Source organism: Tenebrio molitor, chromosome 3, assembly GCF_963966145.1.
Source record: "Tenebrio molitor chromosome 3, icTenMoli1.1, whole genome shotgun sequence".
NCBI lineage: Eukaryota > Metazoa > Arthropoda > Insecta > Coleoptera > Tenebrionidae > Tenebrio > Tenebrio molitor.
This window is the reverse complement of record NC_091048.1, coordinates 23,192,641-23,212,278: the sequence shown is the minus strand read 5'-3', so window position 1 is coordinate 23,212,278 and position 19,638 is coordinate 23,192,641. Positions and strand designations below refer to the sequence as shown.

Here is a 19,638-nt window from a genome sequence, read left to right as displayed (position 1 = left end):
AAATGTGCCGAAATTTTACCTACGAGGTTGTAGGACAACGTAAAAAACTAAAAGCAATTTAAAAAAATTGTAGCTCAAAAAATAAATGTCATTTTATTTTTTGACAGAATTTTTTAAACATTTTTTCCGAGTTCTACATGAAGCCAGTAGCTCGTGATGAAAATATCTACACAACTTTCAAAATCACCCTGTATAGTTCCATCCGTAATTTTCGCCACGACTCTCCGAAATTGTCCCGTTGCGCAGTGGTAGCAATAAATATAAAAAAAAATGAAAAAATTTAATTTAATTTTTGAAAATTCAGATTTACAAAAAAATATGTCTTTGGAATGAGAACAGCACACATTCCTCATCTGTGTTAGTATTCCATCGCGGCTCCTAAAATGTTCAAAAATAAATTCAATCGTCAACTAATTAAGACTTTTTACCTTTTTTAGCGGAATTAGTTTTAGCTGCAGCGTTCTGTAACCCTCTCAAAAACTCATTAAAAACCGTAACATATTTCAGTAGACTTGTTTTTTTATAGTCCTTGATCTTTACATTGACCTGTTCATCAAGGGACTGCGTGGACGTCTCCATTAAAGCCTTTTCTTGCTCCTTTGTCTTTGCATCATAGACGTTAATCTCGTCAAGAACTTGACTGCAAGTACCAAAATGAACACAAAAAGGAATATCAGAAGAGTCATCTTTACCATATTGTCGGTACTGTGCTGGGATCGAAATTGTCGACGAATTTGGCTTTAAAAGGCACTGAAATTTTACCGGTCTTAGGATGGACGCAGAATGGAGCCTTCAGCAAATGGTTTAAGCTTTTGGTGACATTTATATCGAGGCGGGGATATGAATAGTATAACTTAATCTCTTCAACCATGTGTTTTAAATATTTCGGAAATTTTTGCTAAAATTCGTCGTTACAACAATTATTATTATTATTATTATTTTCATTCGACTCATCTACCTCTTTGGACAATTTTTGAAAAGTGTTCTGAAAAGCGTTCCACCGCTCCACTGAAGTTTGATGCTTCAGCATTGGCTCTTTAAACAGTGGCCTGAGGTTTTCCTCAACATTTTGCAAAAAGTCTTTAACCCGGTCGTTAGTCCCTAAAATGTCCTGCTCGACAAGAACCGCTTTTTCGAAATACTGATCAACAATTCTCAACGCCCTCCTAAAATGACTCGTTTAAAAGAAATTACCAAAACATTATCTACTTAATTACTGGAGCGAATAAGGAATGTTTTGGGGGAGTTTCACCTTCCTGGTGGTCTGGCCGCCCTTCACTATCTGCAAGTTCTCGGCAACGGCAGATCTCTGATTGTCATCTAGAGCCCTAGCTTTCTTGTCAGCTACCCAACAGTGAATACCCCTACGTCCCGAGAAGACCCACAAGATATTTTCAAAACCGAAATCCTCTTTCAACGCCGCGTCTAATATTTTACACGCGATGGCCATAAATTTCCAACATTTTGAGCAAACATCTGCCCCTGAACAACACGTCCTCACCTCATCATAATCTGTCATGTCAATATCAAAAACAACTTCCCTTTCGAGTGGGGTTTTAGCACCGACGCAACTTCGCATGTGCAGGCTTTCTTCGTAAACGGCCCCGATGTCGATTTTAATGGGAAATCTCTTATGCAGAGCTTGTGCAAACTCTTCCACGCTACCGAATGCCTGGTACCGAAGGTAAATGTCGCCGACCAGAGTGAACGATATTTCTCTTCTGTTGAATTTCGCCGAGTCTCCTGTTGATAATATTTTATAAAAAATGATGTTCCAAATAGAACAGAACATTGTACGTACCGTAACAAAGCCATTTGTGGAAAACCGCAACTGGAAACACTCGCTTGTAATAAAGTGGTAACAAATCCGGTAAGATTTCTTCGTTGTACGTGCTAATACTCATGATGCCCAAATAGTAATAATGCACTAACAGAAACAAATAAAATACGGACAAAACTGAAGAACTGCAATTTTCGTTTTCTTTGATTCCCGCCAAAAAACTTGTAGGTTAAGTTGACACATGACATTCGCCAATGTTTACACAACTGTCAAATTTCAAGTGAGGTTAAGAAGCCACAAATATTAACGTTTATTTATAAATTAATAATACAGTTTTTAACAAAGATATATCTGGCATTAAATACCACTATTTTAACAAAAATATACATTTAGCATTTAGCTAACAACGTGAACACGAAGGCGGTTACTTCATCGGGAAGTCTGGATGTTTATCTAGCCTGAAGTAAACATTTAAAAATTATAAGTCATTTTAAACATCATGTTTGCGTAGTTACCCTCCAAAAACTTTGAAGTCACACACACGAGCTGTTTCCCCAATTTCCAGGTTGCACAAAGAATTCATTTCCTCTCCATCGAGGGAAAAATCAAAGATGTTTATATTTTCTTCGATACGCTTTGGGGTCACGCTTTTTGGTATGGCAGCAACACCTCTTTCGATCAAAAATCGTAGCACAATCTGAGCTGGGGTTTTTGAGTGTTTTTTTGCAAGTTCATTGATGACAGGGTCATCCAGAATATTTGTTAAATTCCTAGGTCTAGAAAAAACATGCAGACAGGATTTTATGGAGATCTAGCACATACTGCTTTCCCATTTTCTCCAAAAATTTGTTGTAACCAGGATTTCCTAAGGGAGAGTAAGCAACCACAGTGATACTATTTTTCTGACAAAAATCAACAAGTTCACGCTGCTGTAAGTATACATGAAGTTCAACTTGCAAGTTGGCAGGTTTAATTCTTGCAGATTTTAAGACTGTCTCAATTTGGGAGATATTATAATTGGATAAACCAATATTCTTGGCTCTTCCTGCATCTACTTGTTCTTCCATTTTCTACAAAAAAAATTAAGTAAAACAATAAAAAAATATGCAATTTAAGTTGTGTTTTTGTTACCTGCCACAGAGTTGCATGATCAGTTTTAGGTTCAGTCTCTACCTCCCCATTCTCATTAATTAGAGGTCTCACTGCTCCCTCTTCATATTTGCACCCTACAGGAAAATGAATCAGATATAAATCAACATAATCTAACTGCAGGTTTTTTAAAGATTTTTTCATGAAAGTTTCCACTCTGTCTGGATGAACTCCCACCATTGGTAGTTTGGTAGTTACAAATAAATCTTCTCTGGCCAGTTTTCCAGATGACAACCATTTCTTCAACACTTGACCAATTGCTGATTCATTTTCATAAACCCAAGCAGTGTCTATGTGGCGATAACCCAACTCAAGTGCAGTATCTAAGGCTGTTTGCACTTCTTCTTGAGTTTTTGCCTGAGTGCAATTATTTTATAATTATATAAAAATTATTGTTATTTCTCTTTTTTACCTCCCATGTTCCCAAGCCAATTGCTGGCATTTTTTGGCCACTTGGTAAAGTTAGGAAGCTTGTCGATGCCATTTTTGTAAACAATCTGCCAGGAAGCAAAGTTGTCACAACACTTGTGATTTTTGTAAAATTATTCAAAATTTCCAACATGCAACGTCGTTTATTAACCAATTACACAAGACAACAGTATTTTTTATTATTTCTAGCGATCAGCGGAATTAATTAAATAGTTGAATGTAAGTATGATGACGTTGATATTGCGTAAGATTTACCGATGAAAAAAATTCCAACATTTGCAGAATGTTCAATGTTGACGGTAAGCCAAGGTCCAAGGACTCCAAGGTCGCTGAAAATATTGTAAATTGCGTTCTTCAAATGCTGTCACTCGATCATAAATATTAAATCCAAAAATTTTTAATGTTAGGATTTTATGCAAGGGTAAATTCTCATAGACAATCACTGTGTTGTGGTCGTAGAGGGTTGTGGTTCTACCGTGCGATCAAAAATTATTTAGATCAAAGAAGACTGAGATTTTGGACGTATTTTCACAGTGCTCTGGAATGGATGCAAGTATTTCTGGTTGCATATACATGTACCCGTTTCAATTTTTTGCCGAAACTCAGGCAAACAGGTACTATTGGGGACAAATTACTTTGGTCGTCAAAGTCAGTTGACTGACATAAAGTTGTAAAGCAAACATTAGGACGGTTAACCTTATTTTTTACTACTGTCAACCACTGTCACTGTCAAACTCATCATTGCAAAATGTTAAATACCGAAAAATGAACAACTGAAGAAGATATTCCTAGGAGGAAAAATTTGAAAAGGTTTCCACAAGGCAATTTGGCCCATGGACAATCCCCCAGAAACAAGGGAGATGATTCTAAATTTTTGAATGGTGGATGGTGCCATATTTTTGACAAGAGAAAAGTCAATAATTTGAAATTGTCATCACTATTGACTTAACGTTAATGATTGGTTTACATTAATTTGTTTTGAAGTGACAGAAGAATGACGACCAAAGTATTTTGTCCCCAATAGTCAAGTGCGTCTATCGATATTTTAAAACGACCTTTTGATTTCTTCAGTGGTTTATTGTCCGCTAACAAAGATTGTCGTAAAAGTGGTGAGTAACGGATCCTCAATAATCCGCAGGTACCATCGAGAGTTTTTGTCACAGTAGTAATGAGACCATCATAAATGACCCAAAATGTTAACTAGTGTTTAAAAAGTCGTTTCAAAATATCGATAGACGCACTTTTTTTTTTAACAGTGCTGTATGTCCATTCTCCGTTATTGAAAACACCGTTACGAGAGTAAAATTCAATGATGAATCTTTCATGTTCTGAAATAAAAACCATTTCTGTGTTAAAATTTGATTCACAGTGACAGTTGTTTGACCTTTATTAGCCTGAGTTAGCAAAGATACGAAAAATCTGACACTGTCAAAGTCATAGCCGCCCCTTACGTACAACTCGTCAAATCTTGAATGGCCGCGGAGATTTGGGTGCGCAATAGCAACGGGAGCGTCGTAGTAGTAGTACATATGTATAAGGGGTGTTTTTTTTTAATTTGGCGTCGAAGTAGGTGTTGGAGAGCCGATTGAGATCGCACCACTCACTCGTGTAAAAGCGTAAGATTTAAACAGCTGATCCGTGATCCGTAACCTGTATAGTGCGTTCACAATCGACAAAAAAAAATTATCCAAATCAATTAAATTAATAAGAAAACCATTTTGTATAAAGTGAAAGTGATTTGAGAAAACGGGAATTTCATTTGATATATCATTTTGACATTTAAAAAATTGGAAAGTCATTTGACAAATCGTGAAACACAATTGACAAAAGGAGAAAAGTAAAAGAAAAACACTGTATAATTATTTATTATTTTCGGGTACGTCAGTAGAAAATTTTATAGAAAAACCATTTTAGTACATGTTTTCGTAGTGTAGTGGTTATCACGTGTGCTTCACACGCACAAGGTCCCCGGTTCGATCCCGGGCGGAAACAGTTAATTTTTTTTTCTGTTTCATAATAAGTACAAACAATATTTATAATCTATACAATTTAATAAAAATAGCTATTTGTTTCATTTATAAAAAAAGTGTATCTTATCGAACGAACAGGAATCTTACGTGGTCCAAAACGTAGAGAGACAACTACACGACGGCGACGCTAAAAACACCGAGATTTTTGTCGCACTAACCTTAATATAATAATAATAATAATAATAATAATAAGTTGTTTAGAAAATGACAATTACAAATTATATTTTGATCGGACAGTTTTAACTGACATTCACATTCAGCATAACAGACCAGACATTATTATTTTAAATAAACAACAAAAGCAAGCATATCTTTTAGATATAGCTGTTCCAAATTCACACAATATAACACAGACATATAATACAAAAATTAATAAATATTTAGAACTCTCCGTTGCTATGAGAAATCTTTGGTGTTTAGAAAAAATTTCGATTTTACCATTTATAATTTCAGCAACAGGAATAGTACCCCAATCTCTTTTTAAAAATTTAAAAATTTTGGACTTAGAGAACACATTGGTGGTTGAAATTCAAAAAGGTATATTATTATACTCATGTCACATCGTGAGGAAATTCCTTAACATTGACACAGAACATAAAACACAAAAAAGTCAAAATGCGGAGGCGAGACGCCGGTAATTATGTTGATAAGCACTGCACTATTACTTGATAGTATTATCCGTAATAGTGTATGTACTCCGGCAAAATTGCCGTGCCGCCGGGTGGAGGTGGGATAGGAGTATAATAATAATAGCTTTTATTAACCCAAGAACAAAACTGTCCACAAAGGGTAACAAATAATAAATAATGTATATGTATATTCATAGGCATATACATAAATAACAATAAAAGAGAAAAGAAAAGGTAAAAAAAAACAACCTAGAAAATAATATAATAGAGAAAAATTAAATAAAGAAAAATTAAATAAATAAATAAATAAATAAATCCCCAACATAACCAGCAAACACATCAACCACATCTAATTCAACAAAGACAATGCTTCAGATATTCGACGACGGAATGTACCAGCATGATATTCAAATATATCAGCAAATAGCTGCAACTGGTTATACAACGTACACATAGCAATAATTGGTGAATTTTGATGGTAATTAGTGCTTGAAAGTTGATTGCAGAATGTAGCACTATAACGAATTCCCAATTTTGGGATTCTAAACTTTAACATTTCAACTAATTCCGAACAATCAATCTTGCAATGCACGATTCTGTGTAAGTACAAAACAGATGCAATCTGACGCCTGACATACAAGGGTTCCAGCTGAAATTCATTGATTAAACATGTGTAGGCATAACCCCTAACTGGATAAGCACCAAATTTAACAAGGTACAAATACTTTAAAAATTTCCTTTGTATGGACTCAATGGAAGAAACATGAGTTTGATATCTAGGGTTCCATACCACACAAGCATATTCAAGGTGAGAGCGAATGAAAGCATAGAATAATAGTTTAAGGCAATCAATACTTTTAAAACTCTTAGTGTTCCTAATTATAAATCCTAACATTTTATAACATTTAGAAGATAGATGTTCACAATGTTTAATAAAATTTAATTCTCGGTCAAAAACAACACCCAAGTCTTTTTTATTGTGACACCTATTCAATACAACGCCGTTAATACTATATGGATACTCTATACATGACCGTATCCTAAAGAAAGACATTGCTTCACATTTCTTTATGTTTAGGTTCAGCATATTCCTACTACACCAGTCACAAAGAGCATCTAAATTTAATTGTAAGGACAGACAATCATCAATGCATTTAACAACCTTCATTAACTTCAAGTCGTCGGCATACATCAAGACTTCCGAGGATATGTGTTTAGATAAATCACTTACAAATATTAAAAACAGAATAGGACCCAAGTTAGAGCCCTGATTAACGCCGCTAGTCACTTCATACATATATGATTTAACTCCGTGATATTCAACATACTGCCATCTATTTGTTAGCATTGAAAAAAACAGTCTCATAAGACCATCGCAAACACCAACATTTTTAAGTTTATCCAGAACTATTCTGTGCTGCACCTGGTCAAAAGCTTTACTGAAGTCAGTAAACACTACATCCACTTGACTCTTGGCTTCTAGTGCATCAGAAATACGCTGAGTGAAAACTGCAAGATTAGTAACTGTGGAACGACCCTTAACAAAACCATGCTGATGTGCGGGTATAAACTTGGCTACGTGACTATACAAATGTGAAGCAATAATACGTTCAAATAATTTAGCAAAATTCGGTATAATAGCTATGGGTCTGTAATTAGATACAATGGATTTATTCCCAGACTTGAAAACTGGGCAAATTTTAGAACAACGCCACAGGTCAGGATATACACCAGTCTCTACAATAAGGTTCATTATAAAACATAATACATCTTCAAAGCAATTAAGACAATCCTTAACTAAAAACGATGGTATTTGATCACTACCCATAGTAAAACTTGGCTTTAGGTTCTTACAGGCCATCCTTAAATCCGGGACATTTACTGATATGATTATTGTTATATAAACGTCAAAAACAAAATTAATAACTCCTTTTAATACTATTCCTTATTGCCCAACAAAATATTCTACATATTTATAGGATAAGTTACTGAGGAAAATATAAAACTAAAATTATAAATTTAGGCTTTATATCAATCTGGCTCTACTCATTTGTGATCGAACTGGTCCTAACATCATGCTGATGTGTACAAAAAAATAAAAGCAACGAAATGAACATATTTTATCGTACGTATAAGAAAAAATTGAAAAGAATAGGAAGGAGTAGTCATACGAGTATACCCTCCACGTACCAGCAATGTAGTCGTATATTCAAACGAAGATGAATTCTCTTCGGTGGATGATAGAGAATCACATTCGCAAAATTATAAAATCACTTAATTGCAACAACAAAGTTTTACTTTACAAATAAGTTAAAATGTAATAAGTGTTCAAGTAAATTTACAGAGGCGAAAGCCAATACTCTCAAATAATGTAATCTTGATAGGTCACCTAAAGTAAATTTAAAATACAAAAAAGATGAAGAAAGAGAAGATAGTTTAATTGTTTACAGTTTATAGTTTAAAAGTTTAAATGAGTGTGAGTGGTGTCTAGTACAGTTCACATCTTTTATTGCCTGAGCTTTAGCTTTCAGGTCAGAGATGGCAAACGACTACCTTGCCAGCTTTGTTTGCCAGTTGATTTTAATTTCTTTCAGTGTACTCGTGAAACTTGCTACAATTATTTTCTCTTTTAAAACAAATCTTACAGACACAAATATTTTGCAACATGATGGAATTTAATACTCGTAACCGTTTGTATATGATGGTAATCTACTTTTAAATACGTATCTTAAACGGAATCCCAATGAATATTTCATTCGAAGCAGGACAAAATTATTGCCGATTTTTATCTTTAAGTCTTAAATGCGAACGCGGCTTTAGTAATTTTTTTTTTTCTTTATGGACAATCTCTGGTTCAGAAGTAACATTTACAATCCTGCGTTTAAAATCTGGAACATATCTAGGTACAACGTATTATATCAACCATTCACAGAACAGAACGATATTTTAATTAGGTACTTCTAGCTGAGTTAAATAAATAATTTACATTATAATGTAGATTGTAGATATTGAATAATATTTATTTATACTTGTTCGCTAGGTGTCAAAGTCGCTGAAACCTTTGCAAACTACGTTCTTCAAATCTTACGGATTATTGTTCTTGTAGTTTTAAACACAAATGATAATATGTATCATTATAGAATAGCATTCAGTACTGGCAAAACTCCAATGATTAATTATGACAACTTTAAAATCAACTCACTTCTTTCGCCTGTTTTGCTTGATTTTAGTTTTCTAGTTTCTAGTTTCAAAAAATGTCCATATATGTACAACCGCGGCCATCCAAAAGTGAACGATAGCTTGCGAAAATTTCCGTATTTTTCGTTAGATTAAATCAGGCTGTATTCATTGGCGTTCGTGCAGCAGGCGTTACTCTTTTAATAACAAAAAGTTGTAATAAATAGTTTTTAATAAAAATGAGGCTGAGAAGTAATTAATACATTATTAAAATGAAAGTAAACGTTAGTAAAGAAAACTTTCCACCACCTATTCGTATTGGCCTCTCAAGCCTGTTTTCTTGCCAACGCCTCTTTACATTGAAGATGCAAGTCTTACTGCAATGTAATTCTCTCGCCACAGCCGCCAACGACCAATTTTCTTCTAGCTTTGCAATAGCCCTAGATATCTGAATCGGAGTGAGATGTGGCATTTAAAAAAAATAGTTTCAATAATTTTTTTAACGCTAGTGTCAAACTTTGACATTTTAGGACGCCTATGATTTAAAGTAAAAATCAAACTATTAAAAAAAATCGTTCACTTTTGGATGGCCGCGATAGTACATACAATTTTTAGATGCTTCTATCTAAATCATTTAAAGTTCTTAAATTTGGAATTTATTTATAGTATATTAAAAAACAAGTTTCATAAGACCAGTCTTGAACCACGAAGTTTAAAAAACGAGCGGCGTAGCCAGGAGTTATTTTAAAGAATGAGTGCTTCAAGGTCATATAAAACGAGTTTTTTTATGCTATTTTTTGTAATTTGTCCTTTTTAAGCCGTTTTTAAACAAAAATGTTTACTTTAGTCAATTTAGGGATTTTTGTGGCGGTTGGTAATGTCTTAATTTTAAAAGTAAAAATTTGATCTAGACGCCTTTTGTTTTATCCAAATTCTGTCACAACACACGAATATGGAAGATAATCAAGATAATCTTGCATGTACGTCCCTTAAAGTACCTGAAATTGCTAAAAATACGATCACATTTTTCTACTGAACACTTCCAGTTCTTGACACATTTTCTAATTTAAACTGACATGCATGACAAGATAATTCCGCATCAAGCTTTGCCAACCTAAAAATTTTCGTAAAATGTTTCCTGAATTAATGGCTATAATGACATCGCAGAGTTCGTATGGTAAATTTAAAACGAGCGTTTTAAAGGTCCACGGAATCACACAGGAGAAATTTTCAAATTTTGAGAGTGTCGAAAAAATTGTTATCTAAACTTACGGGGCGCCAAAAAATTTTTGTATGCAACTCGTTAGTAAAGTACCCTTTTTTTTACTCGGCGGATTTGCGCACTCGCTTCGCTCGAGCGGCGTAAAAAAAAGTATTACTTTACTCACTTGTTGCATAAATAACCATTATGTGATGACTTTTATGATTTATTTATCGCATTTTATAAAAAAATAAAAAAATTGTAGGAACATAAAGATATTGATTTCCTTTACAGAGAATATTTTGCATGTTACATCATTAAGATGTATCTAAGTAAAAAATATACTTATTCTCGATTATGGAATCTGTTAGGTGAAGTAAAAGAAAAACACCTTGGACCAGCGGACATGAGTTGTCGCTATTTGAAAATTTCCAACTAGTGAATCACCCTGTATCAAATTATTTCTTTAAAAAATAAGTTGTAACTGTTGGCTATAAAAAAAGTTAATTGATTAGTATATTAGTATTAAAATATGTATGTATTTTACTTTTATTTTAATTACATTTTTAAAGAAATATCGCTTTAAATGTAGAGTATGCAAACAGTTATACACATCAGTTTATGAAGTAAGTAATTTCGATTATCCAGTGGAAGCTTTTAATATTATATTATTATTTATTTTTAATTAAAAGGGTAAAATATTTATTGTCTTTGACTTTAAAAGATCATATTTTCAAATGCTGACGCGGCACATTCACCATTTATGCTGCTACTTCAAATGTTAACAGACCAACTTATTATTTAAGTGAGCCATATTATTCGTCTAATAAATAATCTTCTGATATTTTTAGTTTTTGGATTACGAATTTAAGGTAAAATGTTAATGCTCCATCATATCTTGAGTCACATGGAAAGAAAATACCACACAAGATCCAAAATCCTACGTTGAAATCCTGATGTACGTGACATGTTCCATCTTAGTAATAAATTTTCCTGAGCCATAAACAACATGAAATCTGTCACAGCAGTGGCACACCAATAGATCTCATATGCCATCTACGCCAGAACATAATGCATTTTTTGGGGTATTTGAAGCGTCGAATAAGAATAGAGATTTGTATTTTTCGTTGTAATTTACATAGATATGTTTTTCCATCTGCAATAATTTAATAAATTCCACCGTAAAACAAATATGGGAAACAATTTCGTGTTTATTAAATTTGTATTTTTGAGAAATGTTTAACTTTGTACACCAGCGAGCTCATCCGAATTGCATATTCATGTTTTATTAGCATCATTTAATTTTTTCAAATTAATTGTAAAATTGAAAACAGGTAAATGCTCCAAATGAAGACGAATAAAGTAATCGAAAAAGAGATCCAGAGTAATTGAATAAATTGGTTAAAAGATAAGAAGTTTTCATTTTCCCGAGAGATCAATTTTGAAATGAACCAAGTTAATAATTAAAATTTTGGGTGCAATTGACAAAAACAATTTGGAAGCATCTCGTTTAAATTCATGAAACGTAAATTTCCAATTTAGTTTTAATCTCGCTTCATTATCTGTGACCTAGGCCATCAATTTAGAGACAGATTTTCTTCTCAAGCAATGTGTTTATTAATTTTTTCCATAATAAATATATTGCAATAAGTGAAGGTTATTATCTTAAATACAACAAATTAATTCAATAATATTTAAGCAACTATATTTTAGATATTATTCGTTAACAATACAAATATATTATTGTTAAATAATTGACTCAAATATTTTTTTGTGCAAACGTACGCAAAACGAGCACTTCGAAATTCAATTTCGCGGCCGTTGCTTTTAACGACGGCCGTTAGAATAATCGTCATTTTAATATTTGATACAAATCATTTTAACGATTATTTACAAAATGAATTGTATTATTTATGTCATTTCCATAGCGACATGTAAGTCGAATTCATATGTATTTATTGACAGTGAAGTAAATTTTACTTGTTCACAAAAATGTACCTTGGCCGCGAAATCCTTTAACATCCTCGAGATTGTCCTGTCTCGGGCGCAAGCGGCCTCGGCGACAATTTTTCTCTCGGAGCGTTAAAGAATGATTTCGCGGCCTTGATATACAAATAAGTATCAAATGTCACGGTTTTTTCTTATTATTTTATTATAAATTGACTATTGAAGTACAAATTTTATCGTGCGCTTCAACACGCACAAGAAGGTCCAGGTTCGATTCCAGGTGGAAATCTACAACTTTTTTTTCTCATTTTAGTGCAACTTTATTAAAACAATAATTACTGCGTGTGATACAACAAAAACATTCATATGTTTTAAACCTTGCGTTAAATTAAAATTTTATTTTATTATGAAAGTAACTTCAGCGATCGCAAGATGTTGTCGACAAGATAAAATAAATTATTAAATCTCCAAAGCGAAGCAGCTTTTTCATTTAAGAGGCAAAAGACAAAAATCCTCAATATTTTTTCAGAAACATCTGCCCGGTGGGATTAATCTTCCTCCGCATAAAATATTTACTGGGATTCCGCTTAAAATATTTAAAATCAGTTTACTAGAAACAAATGGTTATTTAATTCCTTCATGCTACAAAGTATCTCCGTCTGCAAGGTTTTTTTAACGGACAACTACAAAGTAGAAAATAATTGTATCAAGTTTCACAGGTAAGAGTAGAAGACTTTGGCTGAAAATATGTTAGTTCAGGAGCTGGTATTAGATTTTTTAATTAAAAATATTTGTCGAACGCAGCTTTCATTTCTTATTTATTTTTATATCTCCGTTAAAACTTCAGTCTCGAACTTCTAAATTTAAATATTCAGGAAGGCGCTTTATTGAAGCTGAAGGAAAACAAGAGCAAAAGGAAAGCTTAAGATTTCATTACAGAATCCTTTTTTAATCGAGAAAAAATGTAATTTGTTCAAAACACCAAACATAATTTTTACCCAATTAAACCGCAAATAAATTAATGCGTTTAACGCTGTTTTGGACATTTCCTGATGCATATTAATCAGCAATAATATTTTTCAGTTGTGATGTTAATAAACTTCGCTGGAGTTTCGTTGCCGCTGGATGGTCCCTTGATGATGGATCTATTAAAACTTTGCTAGCAAAATGCATTGATTAGGTTCCTCCCTGAAGTAAAGTTTGTTGTGTTATCTATCACGCTTGTTAGACTAGACGGGCAAAAAATTAATACAACACTGACATTGAGTAAAATGACTCAATTAAGTGCCGCAAACTTTCAAACAATGTTTTAAGTGAAATGAACATGCTTTCACAGAGAACACTTTTTGACTTCTAACGTTTAAACTCTTTCAAAACAACACCATACAGTCATACACCATCGATTTTATTTTAAATACTTATTATCAAAGTGTGTTGTGTGTGTTGTAGGTAAGTTTTAAATTAAACCGATAAAGAGAATAAACATGAACATTTTAATATTTAAATTTGCTTTTGAGTTTCTTTAAAAATTTTTCACGTATGTCGTTGATACATTCAGTTGTGCGAACAATCAAAAATTATTTTATACCATCATGATATTTTCTATAGGAAAGATTATTAAGTACTGTGTCTACATTATGCTCATGAAATATACATATGAAAATGGGTCAAATAAAAAAATTGAAATAATAAATCATGTAAAAGATACATCAATAATATATTATTTAAATAAATAACATTTTTAATTTACAATGCGAAAATTTCCGATAATAATGCGGAATCTGGAAAAGTGCCCCGAATGCTTGCAGCGTTTCCACGTTGAATGGCAAGGGAAATCCTCTCAAAAAGGAATTTCTTAGATTTTGAATCCCCTGATTCTCCGATGACATTAATGAAATCTATTGTTTCTTTGCATCAAGGGCAAATGGGAGGCCATGGAAATTTTGTTGTTTTTCTAAGTTTGAGGTTATAAATAGCGTCAATGTCAAGTGCATTGTTATTAGTTTTACTAGTTTGCAATAGAAGAATACTCAGACATCGCGGGAAATTCAGCAACATGTTCTTGTTCATTTTGGTAGGTCCGCATGTCAGGCACTTTAGTGACGGAAATCAGACAGTGTATCCATCGTTCAAAAAAAAAAAATCATGGGCTCCCATTGCACCAAAACAACGTGAACGGTGTTTATGTAAAATAATGTTATTACTTTGTAGTTACTCTTGGGGAGGCACTGCCTCCATTGCCTCCCTTGATGAACCACTACTACTTACCTGAAAGTAGATGAATTTCTACAGTTACTGAAGAAAACAGCCATCGTTGGAAAAATTACAGAAAATGATATCCAAGTTATCTATAGAATGGTAAGAAATACCATGAGAATTGGATTTACAACTATTAACAATGTCTGCATTTAACGATCACTTCTATGAAACTATGGCTATGAAACAAGATTGCTCTGAGAGCCAATTAGCACAATGGATACTTCCCCGCAGACTCTAATCTAAATAAGCAATCTAAAAATGCACAGAAAAAGATTATTGTTCTTTTTTCAAAATAAATGTTCCACTAATTTCCAAAGGCAACACTTGTAAATTAATGCACAGGTAATGCAGAATTGCAGTCATCAATAAATATGTCTAACAAAAGGGTACTGTGCAAAATGTAGATGTTTTTCTACTGTAACCTTTTCTCCTGTGCTGTAAATAAAACATTTTCGGATGCCTTTATTCCACAGAATGAAAGATAAGTAATTCATAAAGAGTGGACTTGTTTTAATGGCTCAGTTGAAAAATAGAATTGTTCAACTAGATTAGAGAAACTGTTAGTGCAACTTGTTTTGGCGTCCGTTTGTCTACTAATCCCCATTCATAATAATTCATTTTCACTATGGCTGAACTTTTTTGTTCCATATCCACATCTTCGCCTCAGACATTGCAGTTTTCCTAAACTTTGTAACAAACATCATTTGTTATATAATCTTTGTGAAACAATCTCGTTCCCAACTGTGACATGCAAGCTGACCGTACATATTTCTTGTAACGAGTGTTCAAATAAATATGTGGTCAAACAAGGCGTGGCTTTCTTTTTTTTCAAACGTATGTCGCCTTTCATTCTTCAGATGCCTAATCTCATCTGATGCGATAAATGGCAAATTTCCCTAACTCTTTAAACGATTTCTGAAATACGTCTTGATGGTCCTCCGCTTACACTCTTTCGTCCAATATCCGGTAACGGAAACAAAAACCAGCACACATTTTTTTGAACACTCGTTAGTTTTATTTGAAGATTTCTTTATTTTTCTATTATTCTCAGATCACTTTTTCTTCTTGACATTTTTAATTTTTATAATTTTTTTACTTAGGTACTAAAGACTTTCGACTGAGGCTAAATTAACAATACGTTTTTGTTTGATACAATTAGGAGAAAGTTGCTGTTAAGGCCATCCCACATCTAACCTATAATTACCAATCGAGGCTAATTTGCGTTTGGTTCCTAGGCTGGGCCACCATTCAATTTTTCGGTCACAATATTCGCATTGTCGTGATTAGTGGACTTTTACTTTTGTTTTGCAATATTGGAAGATAATGGGAAATTGCACAGTATCGCCGGTAATTTGGTCCATTAAAACGATTATTAATTATGAATTCAGCGCACGCTGTTGGGAAACAGCGCTCACGGCCATAGTTTCAGCTACCACACGTTATAATTAGAACTAGCGCAGCACGTGAAATTGTTAATTTATTTGTAACCTAGGTGGCAGGTAAATTAAGTCGTTGTTCATTGAGTAGATCTTGATGACCGGATTGAACAGACACCGGATCCGGTTTCTGAAGTCTTGTAGATTCCGGGAGGGTACCCGACAGCACTATTGATACAGATATGTGAGTGACTGGCTTTGAGGACATAATAAACTTGGCATATTGAGTGCAGATCCTTTGTAACAAAGAGCGTTTGTTGAGTCAAAGATGATATAACAATATTTTAATTCAAACGGGAATTGTTGGAGACATCGTCCCGAAAAGTTCGCTTTTATCCGCTTCCTTGCGCTTTCATTACTAGTCCCTAATTAAAAGAATAGTTAAACAGTGGAGTGTTCAAAGAGCTTGAAATGTTTCTATTTTTGATGTTCTCGAAGCACGAAGTTTTTTAATTTGCGGAGTCTCGTTGAGACTTTGACTTAATTGGTTGGACGGGAATGCACTAAATGGGAACTTTTTTCAGGAAAGATATTACGGAGGTCACACGGACTGACTATCAAAGGTCTTTTAATAATTGGTAGCAATTCGTTCAATCTTAAATAATTGTATAAATTATGTCATCGTTAGCTATACAATAATTCATCTTTAAATAACTCCAGAAAACAACTTTCAATTACTCATTGTTAGTATAAGAAAAAAAAAACGATATCCTCATAGATAGAATTTTTATCTTTTTTTTTTGTTTCTGGTAGTCAGAGTCAGATAATTGTTTTTTGTTCGACACTGTCAGAATTTGAGAATTTTCTCCTATGTGAACGGATTTTGATAAATGTGACAACTTGTCAAAACGAAACGTCAAGTTAATTTTAAAGATTTTAAAGATTTGGAGCCTTTAAGGGGGTCATCGAACAAAAAAACGTTGTATTCAACTCGTTCGTGTGTAAATTGGGCCTTTTTTGGCACTCGTGGGCCTTTAAAACGCTCGTTTTACTCACGTTTTAAAATGGCCCATGCGTGCCAAAAAAGGCTCAATTTAGACAGAAACTCGTCAAATAAACTACTATTATTTTCAATTCAGATTTTTGAGAAATACATCCTTTTAAGAATCAATAATAATGTCTGATGAATGAATTACCATTTAAATAATGACGAATATTTTATCGATACATTGTTGTAACAATGCAATAGGTACTGAATTATTAAATGGAAACTCAAAAAATTACACTGGAAATTCCACGTTGCCATGAAGCAATTATACATAATGTCAAACTTGATGACATTAATTTGCATGTCGTAATAATATCCTTTACAGCACTAGTGTAGTAAATTGACACTTTGTTACTGCACTTGTGTAACTTGATAATACAATTTTTGGGACTTTTTTCTTCATTTCGTTAGTACCAAATTTACATAGTCGCATTGCTGCAGTCTCGATGAAATATTTTCTTTCTCTGTATTAGGTAGATACTAATACACACAGATGCATGAGAAAAATAAGAAATATGTATCTCGAATCTACTACCTACTGTCATGTTACTCTCATTTTATTATTTTGCTTTAACTTTTTTGTTTAATGGAACAAATTCGACAATTGTTATTGTATAAAATTTAAGTGAAGTACAAAAATAGTATATTACACTATAAGTGATAAAAGTGCCTGATTTTTCAACGAGCAATACATGATATACTCTCGAACGCCAGCGAGTAAGGATAGTATTGCGAGTTGAAAAATCGCACTTTGATCACGAATTGTGTATACTATTTTTTCCAACATCGCTGATGAAAATCAGTCTCAATTTTAAATTTCTTTATAATTATTTTACTCCCTTATTTTTTTAATCTTCCGGAGCTGAAGTTTCAATTAATCCAAATGACATTGTTTAGTTTAGATTAATAAGTAGGTAGTAGATTGTTAATGTAGTAGATTGTTAAATAAATTTTCCTCACTAGTGATGCAAACGCCTATTTTCCTCACTAAATTGAGTGATGAAAGTATCATTTTCATAATCGATGTTGGAAAAAAAATTTTTTTACCTATTTTATGTTGATTTGCCATCCATTTTTTTTATGATTTGCATTCTGCGCATAAACATTTTTCGACGAGTGAGGCAACCTTAAATATTTATCAATTTTTTCTCTGTTTATAAATAAAATAATTCCATTATCTTCTGTCATGCACGTCTGACTGAGACTTACATATCTAAATTCCGAACTCGTGCCAACTGATTAATTTTAATAAGGAGGTCAGTCCATTTTTTGCATTCAATTTTATGAAATTCATTATGAGATGAACATAATAAGTGAAATTCATTTCCTAATATTTGTTATATCATAAAAGAGCAAAAATAATTAGAAAAGATGAGAAAGCAAATTTTTTACTGGATATATCTGTAAAAGCGATGTAAACAACTTAATTAATTTTGTGATTTTCTTCTAATGTGGCATAAGGCCTTTGAATTATCGACTTCCTATGTCTATGAAGGATTTAAATACCTATATTTTTTGTTTTTCCATTGTAACGAAATCTGTAATAAATCATTTGTTGCAACTAAAATATTCTTTAATATCCTTTCTTTACATTATGTTCAATGATATCTATAGGTTGCAGCAAACAAATGATTCCTCTGTTCCCACAATCAGTAATTATAAAAATATATTTTTCTCAAAATAAAAATAAAAAAATGTATAATAAAATATATCAGATTGAGTAGTAGTAGTAAAAAATAATTTGTCCTTATTGTTGTCGATTAAGACGCGAGTCATTCAAATAACCGCCGCAGGTCAACGGTTACAAATCCTGAATCAAATTATTTTATTGTGCCGAAAACAAATTGCATAGAGAGGGTCAGAGTATCAGACAAACACTTCGGCTTCGTCCTCAGTTCATTTTCTATCTTGCGACCAGATTTCGCATTCCATTGGTGCGCGAGTGATACCGAAGTGTCGGTTCTGTAACGTTTAATTTTAAACCACTTAAGTCGGAACTAAACCGAGTAGAATCTTTCTCCTTTGGTTAAATCGTAAATTTGTTTTCTTCGGGATTAAAGGATAAAATGATGCGACGCTGGAAAATGGGAAGTGTTCCGGGTCGGCCACGTGATCTTTGTTTGGATGCAGTTGTTTAATGCGGACTTGGATGGGATGAGGATCACCGACTAGACTCCGGCAAGAAATTGATAGCGTTAAGGTCAGGGATAAACACATTTTTTCCGGTTTCTGGGTCATGCAGAGTTTGCTTTTGCGAATTTCGCTTAAGACATCGCACGATTTTTTAGCCAAAGAAATTTTCACCGCAGGATATTCACCAACTATCGATTAGAATGACAATCGGTTTTTGCTTTTTAATCACAGAAAATGACGCACCATTAAGTGGTACTATAGCGTCTTAAAAATTTACAATCTCGTTACAAATTATTTCTAAAAATAAAAATGATGAACGTATTACATTACATTTCAGCAATTGCAAATTTTAATGCAACTCGCTTTCGGCTCGTGACACAAAATCATCCTCATGAGTAATAGCCATCATTTCCCGTCCGTTGAATAATATACTATTATTCAAGCTAGAGGCGCAACCTTTCTCAGAAAAATATTCCATTC

At 33.1% G+C, this 19,638-nt stretch overlaps 3 protein-coding genes, 1 long non-coding RNA gene and 1 other non-coding gene across 5 annotated transcripts in view; 3 read left to right on the top strand and 2 right to left on the bottom strand.

Annotated features, from left to right (window-relative positions):
* Window positions 1–267: 267 nt before the first annotated feature.
* Window positions 268–2,052, bottom strand: Prim1 (DNA primase small subunit). Its single transcript, XM_069040656.1, has 6 exons — window positions 1,802–2,052; window positions 1,218–1,743; window positions 959–1,166; window positions 693–898; window positions 429–640; window positions 268–378 (listed from the first exon to the last, which is right to left on the bottom strand). The coding sequence occupies exons 1-6, from the start codon at window positions 1,902–1,904 to the stop codon at window positions 359–361; spliced, it is 1,275 nt and encodes a 424-aa protein (XP_068896757.1). The 5' UTR covers window positions 1,905–2,052; the 3' UTR covers window positions 268–358.
* A 14-nt stretch (window positions 2,053–2,066) lies between these two features.
* Window positions 2,067–3,653, bottom strand: LOC138125386 (1,5-anhydro-D-fructose reductase-like). Its single transcript, XM_069040657.1, has 5 exons — window positions 3,342–3,653; window positions 2,912–3,286; window positions 2,603–2,850; window positions 2,296–2,556; window positions 2,067–2,238 (listed from the first exon to the last, which is right to left on the bottom strand). The coding sequence occupies exons 1-5, from the start codon at window positions 3,489–3,491 to the stop codon at window positions 2,205–2,207; spliced, it is 1,068 nt and encodes a 355-aa protein (XP_068896758.1). The 5' UTR covers window positions 3,492–3,653; the 3' UTR covers window positions 2,067–2,204.
* On the top strand, window positions 2,571–2,895 carry LOC138125387 (uncharacterized). Its single transcript, XR_011157436.1, has 2 exons — window positions 2,571–2,711; window positions 2,763–2,895. It is a non-coding gene; the product is annotated as an uncharacterized lncRNA (long non-coding RNA).
* A 1,624-nt stretch (window positions 3,654–5,277) lies between the features above and the next one.
* TRNAV-CAC (transfer RNA valine (anticodon CAC)) lies at window positions 5,278–5,350 on the top strand. Its single transcript has one exon. It is a non-coding gene; the product is annotated as a tRNA-Val (tRNA).
* Window positions 5,351–18,934: 13,584 nt separating this feature from the next.
* LOC138126529 (diuretic hormone receptor-like) overlaps window positions 18,935–19,638 on the top strand; it is a 101,481-nt gene continuing 100,777 nt past the window's right edge. Inside the window, exon 1 of the mRNA XM_069042301.1 lies at window positions 18,935–19,225. The gene's annotated coding sequence lies outside the window, so the exon portion shown is untranslated. The remainder of the gene's footprint in view (window positions 19,226–19,638) is intronic.

Coding starts and splice junctions, on each gene's coding strand:
- Prim1 (XM_069040656.1), bottom strand. CDS start 1,904: ATGAGTATTAGCACGTACAACGAAGAAATCTTACCGGATTTGTTACCA. Junction 1,167..1,217: donor AACATTCCTTATTCGCTCCA/GTAATTAAGTAG, acceptor GAGTCATTTTAG/GAGGGCGTTGAGAATTGTTG. Junction 379..428: donor AACTAATTCCGCTAAAAAAG/GTAAAAAGTCTT, acceptor TGAACATTTTAG/GAGCCGCGATGGAATACTAA.
- LOC138125386 (XM_069040657.1), bottom strand. CDS start 3,491: ATGTTGGAAATTTTGAATAATTTTACAAAAATCACAAGTGTTGTGACA. Junction 2,851..2,911: donor ATCATGCAACTCTGTGGCAG/GTAACAAAAACA, acceptor TTTTTTTTGTAG/AAAATGGAAGAACAAGTAGA. Junction 2,239..2,295: donor GACTTCAAAGTTTTTGGAGG/GTAACTACGCAA, acceptor TGTTTACTTCAG/GCTAGATAAACATCCAGACT.